Below are 14,284 nucleotides of genomic sequence, written 5' to 3' on the forward strand. Positions count from 1 at the left end.
TTTTTTTTGAGACGGAGTCTCGCTCTGTTGCCCAGGCTGGAGTGCAGTGGCCAGATCAGCCAGGAGATGATTTTTTTAAATGGCTAGATTCTGGAGATATTTTGAAGATAGGGACTGGATGAGTTCCCGAAAAAGAGGATGTCAGCTAGAGAAGAGGCCTGAGGACATTTCGGATTCTAAAACAAGAGAAGGGACAGGCAGATGAGTCAGGCAAGTGGGAAGGAAAGTGTGCGGATTCCTGAGTGAAGGAGTGATGGATAAAGGAGCATGTGTGAGAGTCTCTTGAAGTAAAGGAGCCCCTGGTCTTCTGGACTCTGGTCGCTAAATAGTCTTCAGAGGGTAGTTCAGCCAGACCCTGTGAATGAACCGCCAAGGAGCCCCAAAAGTGCTGCGAAGAGAGGGAGTATAAGGATATGAATTTTAGTATGTAAAAGGTTTTCCTAAAACCTGTAGCATTTTCCGGCAGTGGAAAAAAGAAGGAAATGAAAGGAAAGGAAAGGGAAGGGAAGGAAGGAAAGGGAAGGGGAAGGGAGGGAAGGAAAGGAAAGGAGGAAAGGAAGGAAAGAAAGGGAGGGATGGGGAGGGAAAGAAGGAAGGAAGGAAGGAAGGAAAGAGAGGAAGAAGAAACAAAAACTGTAGCAGGTTTTCTGGGTTTTTTTTTGTTTGTTTTTTTTTGACAGGTCTGGCTCTGTCACCCAGGCTGTTAGCCAAAATAGTCTTGATCTCCTGACCTCGTAATCTGCCCGCCTTAGCCTCCCAAAGTGCTGGGATTATAGATGTGAGCTACCGCGCCTGGCAGGAGGATCTCTTGAGGCCAGGAGTTCGACACCAGCCTGAGCAACATAGTGAGACCCTGACTCTACCAAAAAAAAAAAAAAAAATACAAGCCGGGCGCAGTGGCTCAAGCCTATAATCCCAGCACTTTGGGAGGCCAAGGCAGGAGGATCTCTTGAGGCCAGGAGTTCGACACCAGCCTGAGCAACATAGTGAGACCCTGACTCTACCAAAAAAAAAAAAAAAAAAAAAACCCCAAACAAATAAAAATCACTTCCCGTGTCCCACCATCACACTTGCGTGGACCACTGCAGTGGCCTCCCCTTCACTGATCGCCTGTTTCCACCCTCGCTCTGACAGTATATTTTCCATGCAGTGGCCAGAGGGAGCCTGTTAAATCCTAAATCAGATCACATCCCTCCTCTGTCCACAACATTCCTTCAGCTGCCTGTCACTCAGAGTAAAAGACAAAGCCCTTGCCCTGGCCTGCCAGACCCCACCCATCTATACCGCTTGCTTCCCCCACTGACTTCCTTGCTGTTCCTCACACACACCAGGCACATTCATGCATTAGGGCCTTTGCACTGGCCGATGCCTCTGCCTGGTGTGCCCTTCCTCCACTGGCTAGCTGTGTGGCTTACTCATCTCTTCAGATCTGTGCTCAAGACCCTTCTCAGTCAAACTTTCCGGGACCACCTCATTAGACATCAGAAGCTGCCCCAGCAATTTCTTTTTTTTCAAGTCAGAGTCTCGCTCTGTCACCCAGGAAGGAGTGCAGTGGCGCGATCTCGGCTCATGCAACCTCTGCCTTTGGGTTTAAGCAATTCTGGTGCCTCAGCCTCCCGAGTAGCTGGGACTACAGACATAGGCCACCACGCCTGGCTAATTTTTGTATTTTTAGTAGACACGGGGTTTTGCCATGTTGGTCAGGCTGGTCTCGAACGCCTGACCTCAGTGGTCCGCCTGCCTTGGCCCCCCGAAGTGCTGGGATTACAGGGATGAGCCACTGTGTCCAACCTGCCCCAACAGTTTTTATCTGCATTCCCTCTTTTCCGTGTTTTCTTTTTCTCCAAACCATTTATCAACCTGTAACATACTTAATATTTTACCTACTTAGTTTTATTTATTTTCTATCTCTCTCACTAGAATGGCAATTCCACAAACAGAGGTATGCTTATCTCTTTTGCTCAATGCTGTCTCTCCAGTGCCTGGAACAGTGCCTGGCACACAGTAGGTGCTTAACATACATTTTTAGTTGACTGAATGATGGAGGGGCACAGAAACAGAGGAAATTTGACCTTGTCCCGCCTACCCTGCCATGAGCTATGCTTCAATTGAGATGATTTGGTTTATTTATTTATTTATTTATTTATTTTGTGGAGGGGAGGGTTTCACTATGTTGCCCAGGCTGGTCTTGAACTCTTCGATCTACTAGATCCAAAGGTAGAAAGTGCTAAATACCCTGAGAGTGAGACTAGAGAAGGCTCTCCGGGAAGAGGTAGTATCGCCTGATGCTGGTCCTGGAAGGTCTGATGGGAATGAGAGATCCTGGGATTCTGCGAGGCCCAGGAATGGAGGAAACAGCAGGCAGCAACTGGAGGAGTGAGGCGAGTTAGGAAAGGATGAAGATGATGGCGTCACTGACAAGGAGAAATCTGTCAGGAGCCTTGAATTCCAAGGGGATGATCCTAGATTCCGTGCTCAGAGGTGTCATACCCTGGTCATAGGCCTCCGACCGAATAGCTCAGAGATCTCACACCTTACATAAACACCCATGCATGGCTCCAATACAATAACGAAGATCCCGTATTCTTAGAGAGGTTATGCATTTATTAGGCCAGCTTAGATGACATACAGACATGTAGGTTTGGTCCCAAACCTGTCTTGGGTCCCCCCTGAGCAGGATGTGTGAAGTGCCTAAGTCCTCAGTCCTCAGAGGTCTCTGGGCCTGGGTGGGGGTTTGCAGGAAGGAAAGGAGAGGGCGACATCGAGGGGGACAGAATGGAGGAGGAGGACAGAATGTGCCTCCATCACGAGGAGATGTAGTTTGACACCTCAATCAGATTTCTGTCGGGGTCTCGGAAGTAGATGGACATAATAGGCCCTTTTGCCCCTGTTCTGGGGACTGGCCCCTCCTCAATAGGGACATCACAAGCCTGAGGTGGGAAGAAAAGACAAAAGTCATTCATCAAAGTGTGTGAGACCAAAATTTAATTCTTTTTTTTTTTTTTTTTTTTTTTGAGACAGAGTCTCACTCTGTTGCCCAGGCTGGAGTGCAGTGGTGAGATCTCAGCTCACTGCAACCTCTGCTGCCTCCCGGGCTTAAGCAATTCTCCCACCTCAGCCTCCTGAGTAGCTGCGATTACAGGCGCATGCCTCCATGCCCAGCTATTTTTCATAGAGATGAGGTCTTGCTATGCTGCCCAGGCTGATCGCGAACTCCTGACCTCAAGTGATCTGCCCACCTAAAGTGCTGGAATTACAGGCATGAGCCATTGCACCCGGTCTGTAAAATTTAATTCCTTATAGTGGCCCAGAAGACCTTAGAACACCACTGTATCTTTCTGACCTCATCTCCTATCATCCTCCCCCCATCACTCTGTTCCAGCCACTTATCAGCTAGATGGCCTTGGGCACGGTACCTAACTACCCTGTACCTTGGTCTCCTCATCTGTAAAATGGGAAGGATAATAGTGCCTAGTATTATCTAGTAAGTGGCAGAACCAGAATTCGAACCCAGGCAGTCTGGGTCAACGACCATACTCTGAACCCCTATGCTTCACCCATTTTCCTTCCAAACCAGTCTTTTTCACTGACACTTCCCAAAGAAGGCGTGTAGGTTATTTGCACAGAATATATATAAGACCTCAATCCGTGTTCTGCAAAAGGGAAACTAATATCCCTTTATTTATTGTAGAGGCGGGGCCTTGCTCTGTCACCCTGACTAGTATGCAGTGGTGCGATCACAGCTCACTACAGCCTCCCCCCAGGCTCAAACAATCCTCCTACCTTTTAGCCACCCAAGTAGCTGAGACTATAGGCACACACTGCCACGTCCGGCTAATTTTTTTTGTATTTTATGTAGACACAGGGTCTCACCATGTTACCCAGGCTGGTCTCAAATTCCTGGGTTCAAGTGATCCTCCCTCCTTGGCCTCCTAAAGCACTGGGATTACAGGCACGAGCCACTGTGCTCCTGGCCTTATTTTAATTTTTTAGAGACAGGGTCTTGCTGTATCACCCAGGCTGGAGTGCAGTGGCGTGATCATAGCTCACTGCAGCCTCAACTTCCTGGGCTCAAGTGACCCTCCCACTTCACCCTCTTAAGTAGCTAGGATTACGGGCATGCATTACCACACCTGGCTAATTTTTTTATTTTTTGTGGAAATGGGATCTCACTATGTTGCCCAGGTTGGTCTGGAACTCCTGGCCCAAATGATCCTCCCACCTCAGCCTCCCAAAGTGCTGGGATTACAGGCGTGAGTGACCATGCCCAGCCAATGCCTCTTCTAGATGACATCATTTTAAGTATTACAGAGACACTGGATTAAATAACAGCAAATCAGAAATTATTCCCTCTTCAATCGTCTTTCAGTCCTTCTTGTTATACAAAGAAGGTGGATGCTAACAAGTTCTTAGTATCTCTTTAACCACCTGCTATATCTCCCTTTGTAATGTCAGGGCCAGGGAGTACAGGGAATGGAAGTGGCTAGAATCTAATGACATTGTTATGCTTTTATAGCTGTTGGTTTTTACAGTTACTTTTCCTTTATGCCAAGACATAATGGGTTTTTCATGTACTTAGATGAACATTTTCTTTTTATATAAATGTATTTAGGGCTGGGCACGTGGCTGATGCCTGTAATGCTAGCACTTTGGGAGGCCAAGGTGGGTGGAGCACTTGAGGTCAGGAGTTTGAGACCATCCTGGCCAACATGGTGAAACCCCATCTCTACTAAAACTACAAAAATTAGCCAGGTGTGGTGGCACGCGCCTGTAGTACCAGCAACTTGGGAGGCTAAGACAGGAGAATCGCTTGAACCTGGGAGGTGCAGGTTGCAGTGACCCTGAGATCACGCCACTGCACTCCAGCCTGGGCGACAGAGCAAGACTATCTAAAAAAAAAAAAGTATTTAAGTGTATAAATGTAGGTTTTTTTGTTTCTTGTTGGTTTGTTTTACAATGGGGATGCTTAGTTTCCTTTTTAAATACATTTATTTACATGAAAAAATTATGTCAGTCAAAATAGTGAGTACATAACTGTGTGCAGACATTATCTGGTTGTGGTAAAACTCGTTACCTCTCTGGGTCATGCTTCTGTTTTCACTGTGTTTGCAGCAGCCTTTGCAAAAAGAAGAGAAGTCCCACTCACCTTGAGGTGCTGGATCATTTCCTCCAAAGGCACCTCTGTTATCAGACATATGTCCAGGGAGCCAGGAACCGGGTGAGCGGCTTTGGGTTCAAATTCCTTTCCCACCTCGTGGAGGTTAAATTTCTGGTCTCCAAAACACAGTGCTTTCCGGTCTTCCTACTTGGCGGGGAAGGGTAGAGACAACAGCCTAGAATTAAACCTCCAAGGTGAGTGTGAGATGAAACCTTTCCACCCATCCCAACAAGGTTTTAAAAAAATAAAAACTAGAATGGGGCTAACTACACAACAACCTTTTGCCCCACCCAAGTCTCATTCCCTAGAGGCAAGTGTACGAGTTCATTTCTCCCTGAAATTATTTCCGTATCTCCAAATAGTGCTTATACCACCCAAGGCAGAGATAGCAATTTGCCTACCGAGTATACATTTCCCCTTTATTTCTTATAAACAACAGAAATTTCAGTGGGGTCAACTGTGTGCCCAACTTAAAAAACCTACATTTCCCAGCACGTCCGGAGGCCACGTTAGCTGGACTGGGTAATGAGATGCAGGCAGAGGTGTGGGTGGGGCTTCCGGGAACCTCCCTACCCCACTGTGCTGGCTCTTATTGCCCATTCACTTCCTCTTGCTTCCCAGTCACTGCCCATGACCTGACTACCTCTGGACTGGTTGTTCAGTGAGAGGAAAAGAAAACTCTGTCTTGTTTAACCTACAGTTAGTTAGTTGAGTTTTCTCCTATGTGCCTCCAAAGTCCCTAACTGATGCACCACTGTTTATTTATTTATTTATTTATTATTATTTTTTGAGACAGAGTCTTGTTCTGTTGCCCAGGCTGGAGTGCAGTGGCACAATTTTGGCTCACCGCAACCTTCACATTCCTGGTTCAGGTGATTCTTGTGCCTCAGCCTCCGGAGTAGCTGGGACTACAGACGCACGCCACCATGTCCAGCTAATTATTATATTTTTAGTAGAGATGGGGTTTTCTATGTTGGCCAGGCTGGTCTCGAACTCCTGACCTTAGGTGATCTGCCCACCTCGGCCTCCCAAAGTACTGAGATTACAGGCGTGAGCCACTGTGGCTGGTCTTTTTTTTTTTTTTTTTTTTTTTTTGAGACAGGATCTTGCTCTGTTGCCCAGGCTTCAGGGCAGCGATCATGGCTCACTGCAGCCTCAACCTCCCAGGCTCAAGTAATCCTGCAGCCTCAGCCTCTGAGTAGCAGGGACCACAGGCACACCCCACCATGCCTGGCTAATTTTTTTATTTTTTGTAGAGACCGGGTCTCCCCATGTTGCCCAGGCTGGTCTCGAACTCCTGACTCAAGTGATCCCCACCTCAACCTCCCAAAGTGCTGGCATTACAGGTGTGAGCCAGTGTGCCCAGTCGCATCACTATTTCTTGATTTAGCAACTTGAGATATTTCCTATCATCTCCCTGCTATGATAAATGAGAATTTAGCTCATTCACATTACTACCTCTTCCAACACAATTTGATTATCATTTTTAGTTTCTCTTTTAGCTCCTTTACAATCTTTAAATAACCCACTTGCATGTTTATTTTATTTATTTAATTTTTTTTAAGAGACAGAGTCTCGTTCTGTCACCCAGGCTGGAGTGCAATGGTGAGATCTTGGCTCACTGCAACCTCTGCCTCCTGAGTTCAAGCGATTCTCCTGCCTCAGCCTCCCGAGTAGCTGGGACTACAGGCGCAAGCCACCATGCTTGGGTAATTTTTGTAGTTTTAGTAGAGATAGGGTTTCAGCATGTTGTCCAGGCTGGTCTTGAACTCCTGACTTCAAGTGATCCACCCATCTCAGCCTCTCAAAGTGTTGGGATTACAGGTGTGAGCCACCACGTCTGGCCGATTTTATTTCACTTTTGGACTTGAAGATAGTTTGGCTCAGTGTACAATTGTAGGTTGCAGCTTATTTTCCCATAGCCTTTTAAATATGTTGCTTCATTGTCTTCTCCAAATGTGGTGTTGCTGTTAAGAAGTCTGATGTTCATCTGCATTTTCTATTATTTGGTTGGTGATACATCCATCTTCCACTACTGCAGCTTTAGGATTTTTCTTAATCCTAATGTTCTGAAATTTCACTCCATTGTGTCCAAGTACAGAGGTTGAGGCATCATACACCTCGTTGTCACCATTGGCCCACGCAAGGACTATCTCTTGTTTTATTTATCTTTTTCTCTTCATTCTCCATTCCCATCTCTACCTTAAGCAACCATTATAATGTGTTTGATGTGTATCCTTGGGTTTTCATAAATTGCTGTAAAAAGTGTGTTACTGTTTTATGTGTGTGTATTGTAAAGGGTAGCATGCTGTAGACCTGATTGTTTCTTCATTTTTCACTCAGCACGTTCTTTTCAAGACCCATTCATGTTGCTGTGTACACATCCAGTCTGATGTTGCATAATACTACAGTTCTGCATAAGGTTCCATGTTAGATTTAACATTTTTACCCAAATAGAAAAAATTGGCCAGATGTGGTGGCACGTGCCTACAGTCTCAGCTACTCAGGAGGGTGAGGCAAGAGAAGCACCTGAGTCCAGGAGGTTCAGGCTGTGGTGAGCCATGATCGCAACGCTGCAGTCCAGCCTGGGCAACAGAGCGAGACCACGTCTAAAAAAATTTTTCTTCTCCTGTTTGTGATTCCTCGAGCCCTTTCTATTTAAGTTGTATGTGTGTGTGTGTCGGGGCGGGGGAGGTGTTCATGTGTACTTAATTGTTTTAGAGCGGTTTTAGGTCCACAGCAAAAGTGAACAGAAGGTATAGGGATATATACACCTTGCCCCCACATATGCACAGCCTCCCCCACTTCTTTTACTTAGTAATAGGCACTTAAGTTTCCTCCATGTCTTTTCATGGATTGATAGTCCATTTATTTTATTTAATTAATTTATCTATTTGAGACAGAGTTTTGCTCTGTCACCCAGGCTGGAGTGCAATGGCGCAATCTTGGCTCACTGCAACCTCTGCCTCCTGGGTTCAAGTGATTCTCCTGCCTCAGCCTCCTGAGTAGCTGGGATTACAGGCACCCGCCACCATGCCTGGCTAATTTTTGTATTTTTAGTGGAGATGGGGTTTCACCATGTTGGCCAGGCTGGTCTCAAACTCCTGACTCAGGTGGTCCACCCACCTCAGCCTCCCAAAGTATTGGGATTACAGGCGTGAGCCTCCGCACCTGGCAGATAATCCATTTATTTTTATCACTGAATAATATTTCATTGTCTGGATGTGCCACAGTTGATATAGCCATTCACTCACTGAAGCACATCTTAGGCATTTTTTGCTTTCTTTGCATTTGCCTTTTTTGAAGTTGTTCCAAATTCTCAAGGATAGTTCAATCTCTGGAAACCTCTTTTTTCCCTTGGATCTGTCTTTCCTGGGGTCTTTCTTACACCTGTACCAAACTGGACTGATTGTTCTCTAAGTGCCTTTCTGGGATCCTCCTCTTGGGATCTGTTGTGGCCTGACTTCCATATTCTGAGATTAGTCATCTTTTTTTTTTGAAATGGAGTCTTGCTTTGTCATCCAGGCTGGAGTGCAGTGGTGCAATCTCGGCTCACTGCAACCTCTGCCTCCCAGAATGCTGGGATTACAGGCGTGAGCCACCGTGCCCGGCCAGTCCCCCATTTTGATATAGCATACCCTTAAGTAATTTTCAAAGCAAGTGGGAAATTTTCTAAGACTTCGCATGACTAAAAATGCTTTTATTCTACATTTACCTTTTTGTTTGTTTGTTTGTTTTTGATACAGTCTTGCTCTGTCACTCAGACTAGATAGTGCTGTGGTGCAATCTCGGCTCACTGCAACCTCTGCCTCCCAGGCTCAAGCAATTCTCATGCCTCAGCCTCCCAAGTAGCTGGGATTACAGGCGTGCACCAGCATGCATGGCAAATTTTTGTATTTTTAGTAGAGACGAGGTTTTGCTATGTTGGTCAGGCTGGTCTCAAACTCCTGACCTGAAGTGATCCACCCACCTCGGCCTCCCAATGTGCTGGGATTACAGGCATCAGCCACCACACCTGGCCCCTACATTTACCTTTGGTTAATAGTTTGGTTGGACATAGAATTCTAGGTGGAAAATTTTCCCCTCAGAGTCTTGAAGGTGTCCTTTTATCTTTTGGTCTCTGGTCTCTTGGAAAATCTGATATTTGTTTGTTTTTTTTTTCCTTTGTAGATAATCTACTTTTTAATCTCTATGAAAGCTCTTAGCATCTACTTTTTCAGTTTGATGTTCTATAATTTCATAAGGATCCATTTAAGTGTCAACATGCTGGATACTTGGTTAACCTTTTTCATGTGGCGACTGCAGAGTTCTCTTGTATTGTTTCTATGATAATTTCCTCCTCTCCTTTTTCTCCATTGTCTCTCTGGAAGCCCATATATTCAATCTGGAATCTCCTCTATTGATCTCTTTATATTTTCTCTCAGATTTCCTGTGGTTTTCCTTTTAGAGTTAAGTTATATGTTAAAGTGTTATCAACAAATTTTAGCCCACCTGAATTTTGGCATTTGGGAAAGTGGTTACCTTAAAAGTCACGACCTCCATGCCCAGGATCTTGGAATAAAACTTGGTGGTGTCTTTGATGCTCTTCACCGTCATCACGATGTGGTCAAGTCTACGGATAAGACATGGGGGAGGGGTCTGACTGCTGTCCCTCCACGACTAAAAAAAGAAAAAAAAGTCAGAGGAGACCACATTGCCACTTGTCACGTCCGTGTTTTCTTCTCCTTACCTCCCCCTACCTCCCCAATTACTCTACTTCCTCCTCACCCTCTTTCAAGGGGAAAGGCCTGAGAGAATACTTATTGGTAGAGTCTTACTGCCCATGTGTGGATTCACGAGAGCCCACCTGTCTGCCATGACCACTCTCCACTGTTTTCTTGTTCCCTTTCTTTTCTTTTTTTCCTTTTTTTTTTTTTTTTTTTTTTTGAGACAGAGTCTCACTCTGTTGCCCAGGCTGGAGTGCAGTGGCACAATCACAGCTCACTGCAACCTCCGCCTCCTGGTTTCAAGCGATTCTCCTGCCTCAGCCTCCTGAGTAGCTGGGACTACAGGTGTGCGCCACCATGCCCAGCTAATTTTTGTATTTTTAGTAGAGACAGGGTTTCACCATTTTGATCAGGCTGGTCTCAAACTCCTGACCTGAAGTGATCTGCCTGCTTTGGCCTCCCAGAGTGCTGGGATTACAGGGGTGAGCCACTGCACCTGGCCTTCTTGTTCCCTTTCTCCTCTTCCAGAAGTGAAGATTAGTGGAGTGGAGACCAAGACAATGCCCTCCCTGTTTTCCCCTAAATAGAATTCATCTCTTTTCCAAGAAGTGACAAGACACAGAGGAGGCCCAGTTCTGTGAATTGGCCAATTTTACCCAGCCCCCTCCTTTCTCATTCTGCAGCTTCAGTCACAGAGAACAGGACAAGAAGGGGGCATCTCAGAAGAAATGAAGGTTTCTGGGCATGCGTGTTTACAGATCCACCTTGACACCCAGTGGGAGGACTACTACCATCCCTTCCACTTTCCCGCTGTCAGCACACTTCCCATCAGATCTTTCTCTTGACTTGAATTATTTAGTAATTTGTGTATTTACAGTATCTCTGCTACAGGATTATAAAGCACCTGTGGTCTGGCACTATAAGCAATGGAGTATAATGCTTAAAAGAATAGATTCTGGCGGTGGCGCCTGGAATCTCAGCACTTTGGGAGGCTGAGGCAGGCAGATCCCTAGAACCCAGGAGTTTGAGATCAGCCTGGGCAACACAGTGAGACCCTGTATCTACAAAAAAATACAAAAATTAGCTAGGTTGGGGGACGCTCACGTGTAGTTCCGGTTACTTGGGGGCCTGAGGTGGGAGGATCACTTGAGCCTGGGACCAGAGATTGCAATGATCTATGATCACGCAACCAGACTCCTGGGTGACAGAGCAAGACCATGTCTCAAAAAATAAATAAATAAATAAATAAATAAATAAATAAATAAATAAATAAATAAAAATAAAAGATTCTGAAGCCAGACTGACATTTAAATAATTTCTCTAATTTCTCTGTGCCTTGGTTTCCCCTTCTATAAAATGAGCATGATTTTATACATATAGGAGTATTGTGAGAGTTTTTAAAAAGTACTGTTTTTAAGGGCATAGAATAATGCCCGATACATATCAAGTGCTATAAAAGGATTGATGATGATGATGTGTAGTTATCTTCTTAAAATCTAGACTCAGTTACAATGACCCCCTATCTCTACAGTCTCATCCATTGCTCTTGAACTCCAATCTACACTGTCCTTTTTCCTGTTCCTCATAAGGACCACCCTTGTACCTTTCATTTCAGGGCCTTTGCAGATGGTAATGCCTGTCTCCCTGACTAGAATGTAAGCTTCATAAGAGCAGGGGCTTCTGTTTGTTTTGTTCCCCACTCTTTCCCAAACAACTGGTTCAATCATATTTGTTCAATAAATAAATATCTACTGGAACAACTAGGGACAGTGCTTGGCACAAAGTCTGACTAATTTCTATTCTGTTCTATTCGATTCAATTGGATTCCATTCTACCCTTTGCTATTTTATTATTTTCTATTCCACTGCGTTTAGTTCCATTGAAACCAGCCCATTTTAAACAATTGATTTCACTGAACTCCAGCTAAAAAAAAATCCTGTACCATTCTATTTTCCTGAGCGGAGGAGGCATTAGCGAAGTTGCTGAGTTCTGCTCTCCCAGTGGATACAAAAGATCCACATGGACATAGGAACTGTAGAAAGAGAAAATGACCAACATTTTGGCTCCATTGAAAATAAAGTCATATGTTGAAAAAAATTTTATTAACTTTCTTTTTTAATTCCCTTTTTGAGACAGGGTCTTGCTTTGTTGCCCAGCCTGGAGTACAGTGGCATGATCACAGCTCACTGCAGCCTCAACCTCCTGGACTCAAGCAATCCTCCTACTTCAGCCTCCCTAGTAGCTGGGATTACAGGTGTGTGCCACCATGCCCAACTGTTTTTTGTTTTCTTTTTTCATTTTTTTGTAGAGGTGAGGGCTCACTGTGTTTCCCAGGCTGGTCTTGAACTCTTGGGCTCAAGCGATCCTCCCTCCTCAGCCTCCCAGAGTGTTGGGATTACAGGCATGAGCCACTGCACCCAGCCCTTATTAACCTTCTAACATCTATAGAATCTGTCACAATACCCTATTTACTTTCCTGATAATTGGCAATCTATATATTTTCTCTTAATTTCTCGAGATAAAATAGACATTGCTAATATTTTATTATTCTGTTCAAAGAATCAACTTTTGACATTGTTGGCTTTATTGTATGTTTGTTTTCTATTTCACCAGTTTCTGCTGTTATAATTTCTTTCCTTCTACTGTCTTAGGTTCCATTTGCCATTCTTTTCCCAGTTTCTTGATAGGGAAGCTCAGGTCATTGATTTTCAACTTTTCTACTTTTCTGATCTATGCATTTAGAACTATAGATTTTCCCTAAGCACTGCTTTGGCCACATCCGTATCATTTTGATAGTCTATTGGAAATAAACTCCACCTATTCCTCCCATTATTCAGTTCCCTGCCAGCTCAGATTCACTCCCCAGATCCTGCTTTGTGGACTCGGAGCTCCATCCTTGCAAATTCAAGGATGAGCAGGGATGGCTCTCTTCAAGAACAGGAAGGCCAGCGTGGCTCAGAACCCAAGAGTGAGTAAGAGATGAGTGGGAGGACAAGGCAGGGTCTGGATCCTGCGGGGTCTTGGAGGTGAAGTTACAAAGCCTGCTTTATAAAATGATGATCAAGACATAGTCATCACACAAAGGACTGAGTGCGGTGGCTCACACCTGTAATCCTAGCACTTTGGGAGGCTGAGGTGGGTGGATTACATGAGGTCAGGAGTTTGAGCCTGGCCTACATGGTGAAATCCTGTCTCTATTAAAAATACAAAAATTAGGTGGGCATGGTGGTGTGCGCCTGTAATCCCCTATTAGGGAGGCTGAGGCAGAAGAATCGCTCGAACCTGGGAGGCAGAGGTTGCAGTGACCTGAGATCGCACTGCTGCACTCCACCCTGGGCAGCAAGAGCAAACCTCGGTCTCAAAAAAAAAAAAAAAAAAAAAAAAAAAGGCATAGGAATCACACAAGGCTTACTGTGTGCCAAGCCCTGTTTTACACACTCTACAAAAATGTAATCCATTTCATTTCTCACCACAACCTATAAAATCCCTATAGTCAGAGTACCCGGAACACCATGTCCTTCCTCCTTTGGCCTCCTCCACAGGGAATGGTTCTGTCTTCCTACAGGGTCCTCTTCAAGGTCCCCTTCAGGTTGCCAGGGGCCTCTGAATTCCTCTCCTAAAGCTCAAGGTCAGCGCTGTGTTTCTTAGCCTCTCTCCACACGGCCTTAATCATGACAGCTTCAGAGACACCCTGCGTGAGTCACCTTTGTATCTCTCCACCTGTCCCTGGTAAACTGGGGGAGGAGCCAGCCCTCAGCCCTGGCCCAGCCCTGCACACCTGAGCACTGGGCCCTCCGTGGCTTAGAGCCGGGCCTTTCCATGGGCCTCTGCTGCCCTCTGCTTGTCTCTGAAAGAGAAAGGGAGAGAGGAGGACAGGAAATGGAAGCCGGCAGAGAAGGGAAACAGGTTACTAGACTAGCTTCAGTGTCAACACCCTTGCCCCAGAACCCCAGCGGCCACTTTGTTCACCTGTTTCTCCAAAATCCTGCCCCACATCTTGACTGGCAACCTGGAGGGCAGATGGCGCAGCATGGCAGGGTAGGTGTCTTTGTCCAGGGGCCTCCCGACAACCCTCTGGCTCAGCACCTGGAGATCAAGGGGCAGGAATGGGAGGGCACAGGCTGAGGACTGTGGGAGGTGACACAGGTAGGTGGTGCAAATGGAAGGACTTTGACATTAAACTCAGGGCCTCGAAATTAAAAGCTTAAAGTGGATGTGTAAGGGATTACTTCTTGTTAACATTGAAGGCTGGGTGCAGTGGCTCACACCTGTAATCCCAGCACTTTGGGAGGCCAAAGCAGGTGGATCACCTGAGGTCAGGAGTTCAAGACACAGCCTGGACAACATGGTGAAACCCTATCTTTACTAAAAATACAAAACATTAGCCAGGCGTGGTGGCGGGCGCCTGTAATCCCAGCTA

The 14,284-nt window shown here is 45.6% G+C and overlaps 1 protein-coding gene across 1 annotated transcript; it reads right to left on the reverse strand.

Annotated features, from left to right (window-relative positions):
- Nucleotides 1–2,589: 2,589 nt before the first annotated feature.
- GLOD5 (glyoxalase domain containing 5) lies at nucleotides 2,590–13,931 on the reverse strand. The gene is made up of 4 exons (XM_011991411.1): nucleotides 13,834–13,931; nucleotides 9,680–9,817; nucleotides 5,147–5,302; nucleotides 2,590–2,930 (listed from the first exon to the last, which is right to left on the reverse strand). Exons 1-4 carry the CDS (start codon nucleotides 13,894–13,896, stop codon nucleotides 2,805–2,807), a joined length of 483 nt encoding a protein of 160 aa, XP_011846801.1. The 5' UTR covers nucleotides 13,897–13,931; the 3' UTR covers nucleotides 2,590–2,804.
- Nucleotides 13,932–14,284: the final 353 nt, after the last annotated feature.

Source organism: Mandrillus leucophaeus, unplaced genomic scaffold (genome assembly GCF_000951045.1).
Source record: "Mandrillus leucophaeus isolate KB7577 unplaced genomic scaffold, Mleu.le_1.0 Scaffold395, whole genome shotgun sequence".
NCBI classification, from domain to species: Eukaryota; Metazoa; Chordata; class Mammalia; order Primates; family Cercopithecidae; genus Mandrillus; species Mandrillus leucophaeus.